This window comes from Verticillium dahliae, genomic scaffold (assembly GCF_000150675.1).
Source record: "Verticillium dahliae VdLs.17 supercont1.7 genomic scaffold, whole genome shotgun sequence".
In the NCBI taxonomy this organism is placed as follows: domain Eukaryota; kingdom Fungi; phylum Ascomycota; class Sordariomycetes; order Glomerellales; family Plectosphaerellaceae; genus Verticillium; species Verticillium dahliae.
In genome coordinates this window covers 844,582-858,567 of record NW_009276917.1, presented here as the reverse complement: position 1 = coordinate 858,567, position 13,986 = coordinate 844,582, and the positions used below count along the sequence as shown (strand labels likewise).

At 59.2% G+C, this 13,986-nt stretch overlaps 7 protein-coding genes across 7 annotated transcripts in view; 2 read left to right on the top strand and 5 right to left on the bottom strand.

The window, feature by feature from the left end:
• VDAG_04350 (L-lactate ferricytochrome c oxidoreductase) overlaps positions 1-203 on the bottom strand; it is a gene marked incomplete at both ends in the record, with an annotated part of 1,815 nt that extends 1,612 nt beyond the window's left edge. The window contains 2 exons of the mRNA XM_009650797.1: positions 64-125; positions 176-203. Of these exons, the coding sequence (XP_009649092.1) occupies positions 64-125; positions 176-203 (90 nt within the window). The remainder of the gene's footprint in view (positions 1-63; positions 126-175) is intronic.
• Positions 204-902: 699 nt separating this feature from the next.
• VDAG_04349 (J-type co-chaperone JAC1) lies at positions 903-1,727 on the top strand (the record flags this gene model as incomplete). Its single annotated transcript, XM_009650796.1, has 1 exon — positions 903-1,727. One exon carries the CDS (start codon positions 903-905, stop codon positions 1,725-1,727), a length of 825 nt encoding a protein of 274 aa, XP_009649091.1.
• Positions 1,728-2,497: 770 nt separating this feature from the next.
• VDAG_04348 (DJ-1/PfpI family protein) lies at positions 2,498-3,286 on the bottom strand (the record flags this gene model as incomplete). Its single annotated transcript, XM_009650795.1, has 1 exon — positions 2,498-3,286. The coding sequence occupies one exon, from the start codon at positions 3,284-3,286 to the stop codon at positions 2,498-2,500; it is 789 nt and encodes a 262-aa protein (XP_009649090.1).
• A 1,112-nt stretch (positions 3,287-4,398) lies between these two features.
• Positions 4,399-5,741, top strand: VDAG_04347 (COP9 signalosome complex subunit 4; the record flags this gene model as incomplete). Its single annotated transcript, XM_009650794.1, has 2 exons — positions 4,399-5,646; positions 5,712-5,741. The coding sequence occupies 2 exons, from the start codon at positions 4,399-4,401 to the stop codon at positions 5,739-5,741; spliced, it is 1,278 nt and encodes a 425-aa protein (XP_009649089.1).
• Positions 5,742-6,012: 271 nt separating this feature from the next.
• On the bottom strand, positions 6,013-6,475 carry VDAG_04346 (uncharacterized protein; the record flags this gene model as incomplete). Its single annotated transcript, XM_009650793.1, has 1 exon — positions 6,013-6,475. Exon 1 carries the CDS (start codon positions 6,451-6,453, stop codon positions 6,013-6,015), a length of 441 nt encoding a protein of 146 aa, XP_009649088.1. The 5' UTR covers positions 6,454-6,475.
• Positions 6,476-6,559: 84 nt separating this feature from the next.
• On the bottom strand, positions 6,560-7,551 carry VDAG_04345 (uncharacterized protein; the record flags this gene model as incomplete). The annotated part of the gene is made up of 4 exons (XM_009650792.1): positions 6,560-6,752; positions 6,829-6,880; positions 6,959-7,365; positions 7,415-7,551. 4 exons carry the CDS (start codon positions 7,549-7,551, stop codon positions 6,560-6,562), a joined length of 789 nt encoding a protein of 262 aa, XP_009649087.1.
• A 730-nt stretch (positions 7,552-8,281) lies between these two features.
• Positions 8,282-10,590, bottom strand: VDAG_04344 (uncharacterized protein; the record flags this gene model as incomplete). The annotated part of the gene is made up of 2 exons (XM_009650791.1): positions 8,282-9,950; positions 10,001-10,590. 2 exons carry the CDS (start codon positions 10,588-10,590, stop codon positions 8,282-8,284), a joined length of 2,259 nt encoding a protein of 752 aa, XP_009649086.1.
• Between the last annotated feature and the right edge of the window lie 3,396 nt (positions 10,591-13,986).

Genomic DNA, 13,986 nt, shown 5'->3' with positions numbered 1-13,986 from the left:
TGCCGCCGGGATGCGAGGACAAAGAAGTCGGTCACATCGTAGACGTCGCCGTAGAGAACCGACCCAGCAGCTCTCGGGCGTGTGTGCTTGGCGACTGATCGAGTTAGCCGGGCTGTCTGGGGTGCCTGTACATGATCGGATCATGTTCATAGGGGAGAGGCCGTCCGTCACTCACCTTCGTCGGCCTCAAAGATGGTCGCCATGTTGATGTGTCTGTTGCCCGCAAACGGTTTCAATTCGATTGAAGGGAGTGAAGGCAAGGTGGAAGCGTTCCCCGGGACCGGGCCTCGAGGAAAGAAGAGACGATCCGTTCAACCCATGGACTCGGCGGCAATTGTCCCGTGGGGTTGTTGAGATGGGGGCAAGGGGGGGCAAGGGGGGGCAGGGGGGGGCGCGAGAGAGAGAGGGACCGGTGGGGGAGGCCTGGGAGGGTAGTTGGGGGTCAATGTGGGGCCTGGCTGGTCAAGAGCGAGTCGTTGGGCGTTCGTAGGTCATTGCAGTGCTGCGCTGGTACAGTACTGCTGCTGCTGCTACGGTACACGCCCGGCAGCTTATGTCAGCAGACCGACGTCGGACTGTCGGCTCGAGGCGGCAATCGACAACGAGCGTTAAGGCGGCGAAGAAAAAAAGTGTGGAGCGTCATGGGCATCCAAGGCCCCGTCTTCGTCATTCTCGATAATACGAGCCGAGCTTCGGAAGCATCCTCTCTGAAGCATCACAACCACGCCAGCATCGCAGCCTTCTGACAACATCCAGTATAGCCTCGTCGAGCCTTGCGTTCCCTGCGACAGATCCACGGCCATTTTTTTTTTTCTTTTTTGGAAATCGATACTACCACGACTTCAACTCACGCAATCTTCCACCGCCAGGCATCCTGCGCCCTCTTTCCCTCGCCACCCATGATGCGCACACACATCACATCCACCGCCCGCCTCTGCGCGCGGTGTCGTCGACAGACTGCGTCTTCGCCTTTGGCACCAGCACGCCGCAGCATCTCGAGCACATTACTCGCCGCGCCTCGCGTAACGTTCGCCGTCCAAAGACCAACCCCGAGCCCCCGAGCGCGCTGGCTCTCCCAAACCTCGACCCTCACAAAACCCGACTCTCCCTCGACATCCTCCCCCTCCTCCTCCTCCTCCTCCGCCACCGCCACCGCTGCCGACGCATCTCCCTCGCAGTCCAAGATCCCGACGACCCACTACGACTTCTTCCCGCAGACCCTCCCCTCCGGCCCGCCGCCCGCCGGCCACTTCCCCATCGACCAGCGCACGCTGCGCCGCGAGTTCCTCCAGCTCCAGGCCAAGGCACACCCAGACCTGCACCCAGCCGCCCACAAAGCCCGCGCCGAGGCCACGTCGGCGCGCATCAACGAGGCCTACAAGACGCTCTCGCACCCGCTGCTGCGCGCCCAGTACCTGCTCGCCCTGCGCGGCGCCGACGTCGCCGACGCCGAGACGCTCCAGGTCGACGCCGACCCGGGCCTGCTGCTGACCGTGCTCGAGGCGCGCGAGGAGATCGAGGACGCCGCCACCGAGGCCGAGCTCGAGGGCCTGCGCGCCGCCAACGACGCGCGCATCCGTGCCAGCGAGGACGTTCTCGAGGCTGCGTTTCGCGGCGACGACCTGGAGGCTGCTAAGAGGGAGGCTGTGCGGCTGCGGTACTGGGTCAATATTCGGGACAGCCTTGATGCGTGGGAGAGCGGGAAGCCTGTTGTGCTGGAGCACTGAGGCTGTCTGCTGAAGGCAGGAGAGCGCAACCAGACAAAAGTCGAACCCCGATGAAAGCTAGAAACGCTGCAGGGCAAACGGAATCCGGGGTGGGAGAGCTTGTAAAATAGCAAGATGAGATACGGCTCGGCGTTTTCTTCGAAAGGCGGGACTGCGGGTGGTCCCGAGCAGAGAGATGGGACGCAGTGGTGCGTCGATAATCAGGCCATTGTGGGCTGATGTGTATCATGCGTGTGTACGGTAACGATACCCGATATGCCACTCTGTACACCAGTAGTGAAATACAGGTGGAGACAGCCTCCTGCTTCGCCGTGCCTCGTTTTACTGGCATTTGCGTCGGTCTGGTTGTGAAGAGTGCAGGTTGCTTGCCCTTGCACTCGGCTCTCACTCTCGGGAGGGATCGCGTTTCAACAGTCACTCATGGATGATGCTCGGAGGTCACGCAAGTTGTCAATGGAGCTCTTTCCATCAGTACTTGACACTCATTTCGTACCCATCATGTAGTTGAGGCCCAGCGAAAATGGACAAACTCTTCATGTCGGATCTTCGATAGTTACCTTGAGCGCTTCCAAAACCCCTATAACTCGAGGCAAATTCTTGTCAAGATGATGCATCATCCATCTCATTTACACCAACTGATAACGTCCTTGCGAGCAAACGTACACGAAGAAAATCCACAAGCCCAGAAACCCGCATTGCTGTCGCAGTAACACTTAAAGGAGAGCCAGACACCCGCTCATGACAACAGCGAGCAAAGCAGTAGACCAAGCTCAGTGCTTCTTGCAAGCCTCCCTCACGGGCGGCACGTCCTCGGCCCCCCAGTGCGCGGCAAAGGGGTCATCAGCCGGGTCGAGCACGCGGTTGTACTCGGTGCCGATGGCGAGGCGCACAGCCTCGTCCTCGCCCCAAATGTCCGAGATGTAGGCAAGCGCAGCGTCGATGCCGGCGCTGACGCCGCTCGACGTGTAGACGTTGCCGTCGACGACCCAGCGGGCCTTGGCGATCCAGTTGGTGGCGGGCCCGAGGGCCGTCGTCTGGGCCCAGGCGCGTTTGTTGGTCGTGGCGTTGCGGCCGTCGAGGACACCGGCGCGGGCGAGGATGCCGGCGCCGGTGCAGATGGACATGATGTGCTGGAGCGAGGGGTAGACGTCGCGGACGTAGTCGATGACCTGGGTCACCTCGGCAATATTGGCGTCGCGGGTGCCGGCGCCGCCAGGGACGAAGAGCACGTCAAGGTCCTTGGGCGGGTCGGAGAGGGTGTGGGTAGGGTTGACGGACTCGGACCACCGGGAGCCGACGCCCGGGTTCCAGGGGGGGTAGGTGTGGACGGGCTCGAGGGTGGGCGCGATGATGTGCAGGTTGATGCGCTGGGTGAAGGAGAGAATGTTGAATATGTCGAGGGGCCCGAAGACGTCGAGGGCCTGGAAGCCGGTGAAGAGGACCATGCCAAAGTTGACGGGGCGCGTGTCGTTGGCTGGAGCATCGCTGGCGGCGGCCGTAGCGGCGGCCGTGGCGGCGGCCGTGGCGAAGAGCGCCGACAGTGAAAGCGTGGGCTTCATCGCGGTGACTCAAGTTGGCTCCGTGAGCGAGTATATGTTGGGGATAAGATCAATGGCAAGGCAGCAAATCTTGCTCTGTGATGCTAAAGAAGAATGAGTTCGACGAGTTGTTTCGAGCATCGTATTGTACGATTCACGAGGCAAGCCCGGGACTTGATATAGCTCCGAAGCGAGCACACCATGGCATGGACAGTCGGCTTGAGCACATTTTCGCGATCCTTAGATTAGCCTCACCCTGGGCTCGCACAACATGTGGTCGAACATGTCGGGGTCGCCAATCAAGAGCCAGCGAAACTTGCTCGCAGTAAGCCCTTGAACGTTCAGGTTACGGAAAACCCACTCCGTCCCGCATTATGGGGTTCACCGGGAAGAGGAGGCGACGCAGATGACATGGCCGATGCAGCAGCTTGCTCGCGTCTTCGCTAGGGAGGATCCGGCTCCTTGCTGAAGGGCGTGTCTTGGCGGGGGATTGCCCAGATTGCGTGCATACATTGCTGATCGTTGCACAGTGTTGTCTCTCGGGAGTAGCGATGGAGGCTTCCTAGGGTGGGCGAGGCTTTGGTTCTTGGATGCAGGCAATATTCCGTCAGGTGATGTTGGCACTCTAGGTTCTGTGCCGCCGTCAGCCTGAGGTGGTATTTGAGCTGGGATACTCTGGTATCATGGCTGCGAGGTGTCAATTTGGTGATGGATATCGAGCACAGCCCACGAGTGAGGTGATTGTGACATTGCCTGACGAGGCAGAGAAGCTGTCGGCGAATCCAAGTACGTGGTGCTGTAGGTGTAGGATGGAAGCTTGTCGTTCAGTTTAGGTGTCTCACTCCAGGCGGCACTTCAGGAAGGCAGAGACGGTCAGAGGGGCAGCGGCAGGACCTCTTGATGCCCCGCCCGCCGGAGGAGCTTCAGGCAGGTGCAGCTACCCCACACCGACCTTGGGACCTTCCACTCCTCAGCTTCACATGACGACGACCATCACGACCACACCACTTCAGCAGGCTGCAAGCCATACCGCCGCGACTGCTTCCGTCTGACATCCGACACCGTTACCAAGCTTCTTCCGAGAAAGAGTTTCTTCCGAGAAGAACGAATCAAGCACATACACACCCGCCATCATGGCGCCCTCGGACAAAGTTGCAGAGCAGCTCGCCGAGGCCCGCTCTGCCTCTGACCAGCCCGCCGCCTTCGTGGCCATCATCGCCGACATCAAGAACCTTTCCTCTCCGACCACGATAACAGGCGACCTCAAGGCCATCCTCGATGGCCTCTTCGACTCTTCTCTCGGCATCGTCACCACAAGAGCCCTCCTCCAGTCCTTCCTCGCCACCCTCAAAGGTCTCGCGAACCATGACATGTGGAAAGATGTCGGCGCCCATCTGCTCCACCTCTTCACGACCCAGCAGCCCTCATCCTACCTCTCCGAGACGGCCCAGATTCGCGACCTCATGGCCACGGCCCACGAGGCCAACGAAGACTTCCTAGAGGCGGCCAAGTGCCTCGCCGAGATGCCCCTCGACTCCTCCCAACGCAAGGTCTCGCACGCCGACCGCGCCCGCGTCTGGATCCGCATCGCCCGCAACTACCTCGAGGTCGACGACACGACGGCCGCCGAGACGTACGTCAACAAGCTCAAGAACATCATGCACGACGTGGCCGACGAGAAGCCCCACGACGCCCGCGACCTCGACCTCCACTTCCGCCTCAGCCAGGCCCGCGTCTACGACGCCAAGCGCGACTTCCTCAACGCCGGCGCCCGCTACCACGACATCAGCCTGTCGCCCGCCATTGCCGAGGACGAGCGCCTGCACACCCTGAGCATGGCCGTCAAGTGTGCCATCCTGGCCCCCGCCGGCCCCCTGCGCGCCCGCACCCTCGGCCGCCTCTACAAGGACGAGCGCGCCGCCGCCCTCGACGAGTTCGGCATCCTCGAGAAGATTCACTTTGACCGCCTGCTGAGCCGCGACGAGGTCGACAAGTTCGCCCAGGGCCTGCAGCCCCACCAGCTCGCCACCACGGCCGACGGCTCCACCGTCCTCGCGCGCGCCGTCGTCGAGCACAACCTCCTCGGCGCCTCGCGCCTCTACGCCAACATTGGCATCGACGCCCTCGGCGTCCTGCTCGGCCTCGACGCCGACAAGGCCGAGGAGACGACGGCCCGCATGATTGAGCAGGGCCGCCTCGTCGGCCGCATCGACCAGATGGACCGCATCATCTGGTTCGAGCGCGGCGAGGCCTCGGGCCAAAAGGGCAGCGGCCGCGCCGAGGTCGTCGTCGGCAAGCAGATGCGCCAGTGGGACGCCAACATTCAGAGCGTCGCCGAGGAGGTCGAGAACGTCACCAATGCCCTGCAAAAGGAGTTTCCTGTGAGTGCCCCGTTTGCGTGTCCGTGCTGCCGACGGAGCAATTCTAATGACCTTTTCTAAAACAGGACTTTGTGGCCAAGAACCTCCTCGTGTGAAGCAGGTGAAATCATGTCAACGCATCATCATGGGGAAATCGGCACACAGGCACACAGACACACAGGCACACAGGCGTTCAGGGGATCGGTGTTCGGCGCATCACGAACGAGAGGAAAAGAACCAAAAGCATCAGGCCTAGCCTGGTTCACGTCTAGACGGCATTCCGTACATAGAAACGGGCCACAATTGAAACGACGGCACACACAGCATGACCGGGTAGCGAGTCGTTCAGAGAGAAGAAATGACAGGAACAGAAAGAGGAGCAACCGTTCAATCCAAGTCTTTCAGCCGCACAATGACATAGCCCTCGTGAATCAGGCTCGGATCCCCCGTCTCCTCCTCGAACAGCAGCTCGTCCTTGGCGTACCGCAGCATCCTCCTGGCACGCCGCGTGCCTTGGCTGCCGCCGGCCCCTGTGCCTGCCGTCGCCTCCTCGATCATGATCTTGATGAGCGCGTCGGCGACGTGGCCGCCCATCCACTCGTAGCCGCTGGGCGTCAGGTGGACGCCGTCGTCCCAGTAGAGGGTGCGTTTCGGGGGTGGCAGCGCAAAGTAGGGGATCGCCGAGGCGAGGTCAAAGGCGTAGCTTTTGGGGTCGTTGTCAGTCATCATGCCGGGGCCTGCAACGGTCTGCGATGGGGGTGAAGGGCGTGGGAAGGAAGGGGCAGCAGTAGGTAGGGCAGTCGGCAGGGTAATGTCCGTTTGCCCCATGCAGCGGCGTCATGGCGGACTCAGCGTAGTGTATGTAGTAAACAAGAGGCCGAGCAACGCGAGGGGCATGGCATGCTGGAAAAAAAAAAAAGGGATGTGAAGAAACTCACGATTTCGGGTCGTCATACGCCATGACGCCCTCATTCACCGCCCGCCGCGCATCCTTCACCCACGGCGCCCTGGCATGCGTCTCCGGCACCGTCAGCGCGAGGACCTTGCTCCCCTTGTCGAGCGCGATGCGATACGACTCCTTCAGATTGTCGACGATGGTCTCCGGGGCGATCTTGTACGCGATATCACTGCGCGTGTCAGCAAGCCCGCTTCCCCGTTCTGATCCCCTGTGGGCCCAGACATGACTGATGGAATACGACGTACTTTGTGCCGCCGAGGATGACGACCCAGTCATACGGCGTCTTGGCCTCGTCCACTACGATGCAGGCGCTTCAGTCCACGTTGCCATTTGTCAAGATGGCTGTGAAGCAGTCGGGGAGATGGAAACACTGACATTCGGCCCTCAGTCGCCTGTTGAACGCTTCCGCGGAGACAATGTCGCCCGGCATGCCATTCTCGTGCACCCGGACGTCGGCGTCTGGGAACGCGGCCGCGAGCTTCGTCTCGAGGACCTCCGAGTACGGCGTGTAGGAGCTCCCGAAGCCAGAGTACCCCGCCGTCAGGGAGTCGCCGAAGCAGAAGATGCGGAGGTCGCGTTTGGACGGCATGTCTGGGCTTCCGGCTTCCGAGCTGAAGTCGCCCCTGTCGGTGCTGTGCAGTATGCTGTATCTGGCTTGCCGGGCGGTGGCGGGTCGAGTGGGAAGGGAGGCCTCGAGCCTGGGGCAGGGGAGCAGGGGAGGAGAGGCCTCGAGCCTGGGGCAGGGGGGGGGGGCAGGGAAAGGGATGTGCACCCTTTGTAGGCTGGTTTGACAAAGAATATGTTGGTTCGAAAGATGAGAGAGTAGGTTACAAAGAAGGGCGACGGACAGCTTTGAGCGAGCTATGCACGGAGATAGTCACTTGGGGTTGAAGGTGTAGAGGTGAGGTCACAGGTCCGGTGCCTGGAGCCGGACGCTCGGGTGGGGAACCTGGAGGTGCCTGAGCCATGTGGGGCCGTGTCAGGGTGGGGGCGATACACCGTTGCGTGATGCGCGCTGCGTGACGCTTGCATCTGCTTCCGTGTGACCATAGGTAGGTACAGTCATACGACAAGAAAAACGACGGATTTCCGATCTCACACCAAAAACAGATAGTTTTCTAACCTCTATTACTTATTCTGCAGAAGACTATAAGTAATAATGTTAATAATACTAATAGAACTTTACTGAATCTATAGCTCCTACTATTTATCACTAACGTCTATTTTACTTATTTTATAATAGTATTTTAAAAGTCAAACAAGTATTTCTCATAACGGCAATCCGTCGTTCTTTTTGTCTCCCCACTGTAGCTTGAGCTCTTCGCTCCCTACAGCAGAACCGCTAGTCGTGGGCCTGTCAAGGTTATCATGTTCAATCTAACCGGCATGCACAGCGAAGATCAAAGTTGTGACATGTTCGGACTCTCAGGGTCTCTTCCTAAACAAATAGACCATCACGTGCATCACCAAAGTCAACCGCCATCTGTCATCAGACTGTTCTCAGTCGTAGTATTATGCCAAGTGCTATCAAAATCAAGACAGCAGACATCCAAGATGCCGGGTATCAGATTGCCCATTTCTGAGCCATGAGACATATTCCGTCCAGATCCACGCTCCCATGCCCTATGCCCGTGCCGCATCCAAATAAGCTATTAATAGTCAGTAATCACCGTCTTCCTCTCGCTCGCCGGAGCGGCATCAAGCCAGCTCGACATTCGTCCATCGCCCCCTCTCCGTATGCCACCACTTCTCCTTCTCCCGGCGGTCCACGTTACCGCTCGTGCTCATGTTCCACCGTCCGAAACAGCCCTCACGCTCGCTGATGTCCTCGCCGCATTCGCCCATGACATCGTCCATGTCCACGAGTCCACCCTTTTCGTCCCGCGCACCGGCATCAGGCATCGAGTCGTAGCGAATCTGGCTGCCGATCGTACCCATGAAGCCTGCCATCTCATAGTCCTCGACCGTAGAACCCTCCTCGTCGACGACCTGCACCGCAAACCGCGGTGCACTGCGCGCCGCCTCGAGTCGTCCCTGCGCCGCCAAGCGGGACTCGCGCAGATCGCTCGCCTCGCGGAGGAAGCTGCCGCCCGATGGACTGAAGGGCGTCAACGGCGTCTGAGGCGTCATCGGTGTCATCGGCGACTGACTCCTCCCCCCAATGCTCGCACCGCTGCTGATGCTGCTACTGCTACTAGAGCTGGTCAGCGAAGCGAGGGTGTTGCTTCGTCCCATGGGGAACGTGTTCTGCCTTTCGGCACTCTGCGCCGGGGTGCGGAAGCGATCGCTTGCAATCTCGGCGCGTTCGGCTGGCCGGCAGAGCGACTGGAATATCCCCTCTGGATCCGTGGGGGCCCGCAAGGCCACGAGAGACGGGAACCCGTGCGCGGCGATACTGCGCGCGAGGATGGCGTCGGCAGCGCTTGCGGCAGCCGAGTGGCTGGTGATGTCCCAATGCAGCCTGCGGAGCGAAGAACAGGCGAGGTATGGCATGAGCCAGATCATTGTGTCTTCGGGAAGTGTCGGTGCGAACGTCTGGACCAGAGAAAAGACCTCTAGATAACGCATGTTTGAGAAGATTCGGACCAATGCTGGCAGAGAGTCGAGGTTGACGTGACGAAGAGTCAATCTCGTCATGCCCTGCGCAGCCTGCGACGTCGCAAAGGCAGAAAGGCCTGCGCTTGTGATGCCCGAGGTATGGGCAAGGGAAAGGGTCTTCAGAGGCGGCAGCACCGAGAGCGTCTGGTCGTTGAAGGCGGCATGCGACAGCCTGGAGAGATACAAGTGCTCTAGAGCGGGGAGCTGACCCAGGATCTTGACAATCAGACCACCAGGCGCAAGAGTTGCTCCTGGGAGGCAGTGTATGGACAAGGTCTTCAGGTTGCTCCAGTTGGCATGGCAGTCGAAAAACGCTGCACACTCAGTAGGCTCCAGCACGCCATGGGGCCCTATCCTGCGCTCCATTTTCAAGCCAGCTGACTTGCCAGAACTAGAGCCAGGGCGCGATCCTGGGCGCTGCGGGGCCTGGAGCACGGGTGCGTCGATGATCCAGTCCATCTGCTTCAGGTTCACCCGCGTGGAAAGAGCATGGAAGAGGCGACTAAAGGTGTGATCGTACCGAGGGTGGAGGCCGACGAGACGTTCGAAATTGGGGCACTCCATAACGATGGTGGCGATGAGGTTGTGGTATTCTTCCTTAGTGGAGCTGATAGGTTGGCTGGGCACCTTCAGTGTGCGGACAATGGCAGCAAGCTCGGGGTTGGCCCTCAATGTACGGCGCAGAAGGACCAGCCTGGCGCCGTGGGCAATTTTGTGTCGCTTCTTCATGGCAGACGAGTCTGTTCCATTCAATTGAATGTCGTCATACCTGGCACGGTTAGCTGGCGGTCATCATGTGGACCTGCGCGAGAAGCTTACAATGCTATCCTCGCCGCTTGATGACATTTGCGCGAAGCCACTGATATCGAGGACAAGTCTCTCATCCAGCACGTCGCGCAGCTTTCGCTGCCTTTGCCTAGGTGAGACTCCTTCAGCTGGCCCAGGACCATGCCCAAGACCTCCTCAGGCAGCGCGGCGAATAGCTCGCCGGGCTGTCTCTTGTGCGTCCTGAAAACGGTCCTAACGGGACTCTGCTGGTGTCGGAACTCCGGCCGCCATGCTGTGTAAGGTGTTGCATGCTTTGCTGGGACACTGGTCTGTTCGTGACCCGGCATACTCCTCGACCTGGTGTCGTCGCTGTTGGGCGTGATGATTGGCGTGACCGTTACGGTTGACGACAGCTTCCTTGGCCGATTCAGTGTTGCTGGATCATAGGGGCCGCCCATTTTCTTGTGGTGCAGAGGCGAAGTGTCAAAACCTGGAGGAGCTGATCTTGGGACCCTGTTGTTCGGGCGCTGTGACCTTGTCATGAAGCCGGTGGTAGGCTGATCAAGTTCGAGGGGATAAAACTCGGTGGCAGCACCGTAATATGATGGGGCACCCCGGTTGGGCATGGTTGTGGTAGCCATGATGGAATCTCGTGATTGTGGGGGCACGTTCAGGTGGCTCTCATCTCTGAGGTTGTAAAAGGTGGCCGGCGAAGCAGAGTATCGTCTTTTGTGCTGAAGTTTGCGAGGTTTGCTACACAAGGTGTAATGTCAGAGAGTTGGCGCTTGCAATGCAATGCAAAAAATAAAAAAGATGGTATCATCAAGCACAAGCAGGCGGGATATCAAAGAGCAGGGCAAGCAGAAAGATATTTCGCGGAGCAGTCATCCGTCAGCGTCAGTAGAGACAAGAGGTGCCGGCACAGCAACAAGTGCAGGGGGATGCCTCGATGACTTAAAAGGGAACAAGAAGAAGCAAGACAGGCAAATTGCCGTGCACGTTTCTGCCATCCCATCTCTCCCAAGGCTCGGCGCGTGGCCAAACCCCCATGCTAGTAGGTGTTGGCGGACGTGCGGTAGCGCGCCTGGGGGGGGGCAGGAAAGGAAAGGATCCGGGGACCGGCGCTCAGATTCTCGATTGAGATGTTCTGAGATTCGTCCCCGTTGCAGTTTAGGGCCTGTGGGATGACGGAGGAACCCTGCACAACAGAGCGAAAAGCTCCGTGGCGGCCACTTGGCGAAGACATTCTCGTGGGCATCGGGCGGCCCTAGCACAAGGCTCTGGGGTGGGAGCTGGAGGTTTTGGCTCGGCCGTCGAAGCAGCCCTTGTCGCTAGTGGAAATTGCGAGCTTCCGTATTGGCCTGGTCCCCTTTTCAGGGGTGGACTCGGCGCTCGGCGCGCTCGCCCAGTGGCCCAGCGGCCCAGTAGAGGGGGCGGGTGACGAGCAACACGAGAAAGTTGCATGAAGTTTTGGGCCTTCTCGCTCGGCGTCTGGCATGCCAGGATGACTGGACAAACAAGTAAGTCCCTCACACGGTCATCGTGCGCATCGCTGTTGCAGTCATGATGAGCTGGCTTGCCTGCATGCTGTCGATGTCCTGATGTCCTCAAGATCTCAAGATGAGGCGAAACAGTCGAGTGTAATGATCGTCCTGAAGGGCAGTGCAAGTGAGACCCTGAGGGACGTGGTAGTCGCTAGGTGGTTCCCGCCCGGAGGAAAAGTAATGCAATGTAACGCGAGACCAGGTGCTGAAGGCGGCATTCGAAACGGGATTCGTGATTAGACTGATGGGGAAACCGTTGGATGGAGTGCGACCGGCGGTGAGTGGATGCAGAGACAACAGGAGAGACGCCAATCTCAACTAAACACCCTGGCGGTCTCTGTTGACCCCGGCTTCATGATCCTCACAGTCTTGCCTCCTCCTCTGTCATCTGGGTCGTACAGTACTCGGCCGGTCACTGGCCCGACACCGACCACGGCCTGGCCAGGCAGGTAATTGGGTGTGAAGGTGTAGACGAAAAGAGTCGAAACAGCGAAAGCAAGGCAAGAGCCAATGAAACACTCGCAAGACAACAAGACAAGAAGAAGAGAAGCACACAAGACTTACCGAACCGATGATTGGCCACTCTTGAGACCAAATGAGCCGGCTTCGATGTTCCGCTGCAGCTCCTCGATCTGCTTCGTGTCGAGCACGGGTAGCGAGTTGCGGTACAGCACAGCCTGGTGGCCGCGGCGTTTCTGTTCCATCTGCTGGTGGTACTGGCGGTGGGCATCGTGAAGGTAGTATTGCGGATGGCCGTTCATGGTTGCGGTGGATATGGGATATGACCTGTCGTTGCGCCGTCTTGTGCTGACTGGTTGTGTTATTACGGACACACTCGTGAAACAGGCATCGATCAGCTTGGGCGATGCAGCCGAGGTGAAGAAAGAAATGAAAGGCCGATTCTCCCAAATGGCATACACGTCCTGGCAGTATAAGAAAAGCGTAATGAATGACTGAACGGTTTCGCCGAAGGACAGTCTGGGGACAGACTCAATAGCAGGGTCGTATCGGCGGGTCTCGGCCGTGCTTGAATAAGAGGCCGGGGATGGAGAGTTATATACCCTCAAACGACTGCGGCGTTTGGATGACAGCCCAGACCCGTCCCCATGCCGACTTCAGGCAGATGTCGTCAGCATGAAAGCAAGACTACAGACGGGGCGGAGCCTTTGCAGTGATGGCAAAGGGTTGGCAGGACCGGGCAGTCAAAGCAGGGTCGTGTGGTGTGGAGAGGCCGAAAAACGAGAGGCTGGCTGGAAGGTTTAGTTGCGCTGATTCGCGATGCGTCTACATCCCACTCTCACCCCGGCGCTTGGGACTGCCACCCTAGCTGCGATATGGGGCAAAGACGATTCCTGCCGCTGACCTGACGATGAATGGGTGACCCAAGTAGCTTCTCGATGCAGTCTCATGCGCATGTGCGTGTTTGGGCGCTATGACTGAGCAAAGCATCTCCTCGTGAGTCTGTCTCTCGATGCTGTAGATCATGCCAGCACGGTATAGTACCAGCGGCGCGTTGCTCAGCTTCGGGGCTGGATGCTCCAGCACTCTCTGTGATGGCCGTGTTGGAAGCTGTCTAGTGCTGGGCCTTGAGAGCTTCAAAGATAGGGCCCTTCCAAAGGCCATAAGCAGTAGTTCTCCCTCCTTGGCCTCGACACCAGGGCGGGCTACCGGCGAGAGTTTCTTGTTCTGGCATGCCTTCTGAAACTCAACCTGTCCAACATGTAGCGCTGCACTCGCAGACTGGCGTCTTGTGAATAGGCCGAGTTGCGAGTCCGGGCGTAGAGCAGAGCGGGGTTGGCCCTGGCAACACATGGGGCCATGACATGGGATAATGTGATGGCATTTGGAACATCGTGATGACGATCAAGATGTTGGAAGAGATATCCACCGCGGTGCGTAAGGCGCGCCATCGAAGCGCACTATGTACATGTACAGAAGAGCTGTTGACGGAGTGGGGGCACAAGCTCTGGTGGAGGGCGGGGTACCTGGCAAAGGCCTGGCAAAGGCCTGGCAAAGGCCTGGCAAAGGCCTGGCAAAGGCCTGGCAAAGGCCTGGCAAAGGCCTGGCAAAGGCCTGGCAAAGGTCCTGCCTGCGTCTGCCGGGCAACCGTTGCCTTACCTAAGGCAGCCACAGTCGAGGACTCGACAGCTCCTTCCTCCTTGCATCTAGGTGGGCGTGCCTGCTGGGGCAAGTCTCAAGTCCCTCGAATCTCATCCTCCCAGATCATCCCCTCCAGCTCCTACCTAGAGACAAGCAATCACCTTCTTCTTTCAACCATGCGCTCCGCCAAGACCCTTGACTTGCTGCTCACCGTGGTCATGCACACGTCCCTCTTTGTGGTCCGCCCCCCCTTCCACCACCCATCACCGCAAATCTTCTTCTCTGGTCTTTTCAGGGACAGGACCCAGGCTCCTCCCAACTCCCAACCTCCTCGCTGCTGTCGGCGCTAACCATTAGGCGGATGCACAACACCCAAACCATGCGGCGAGCTTA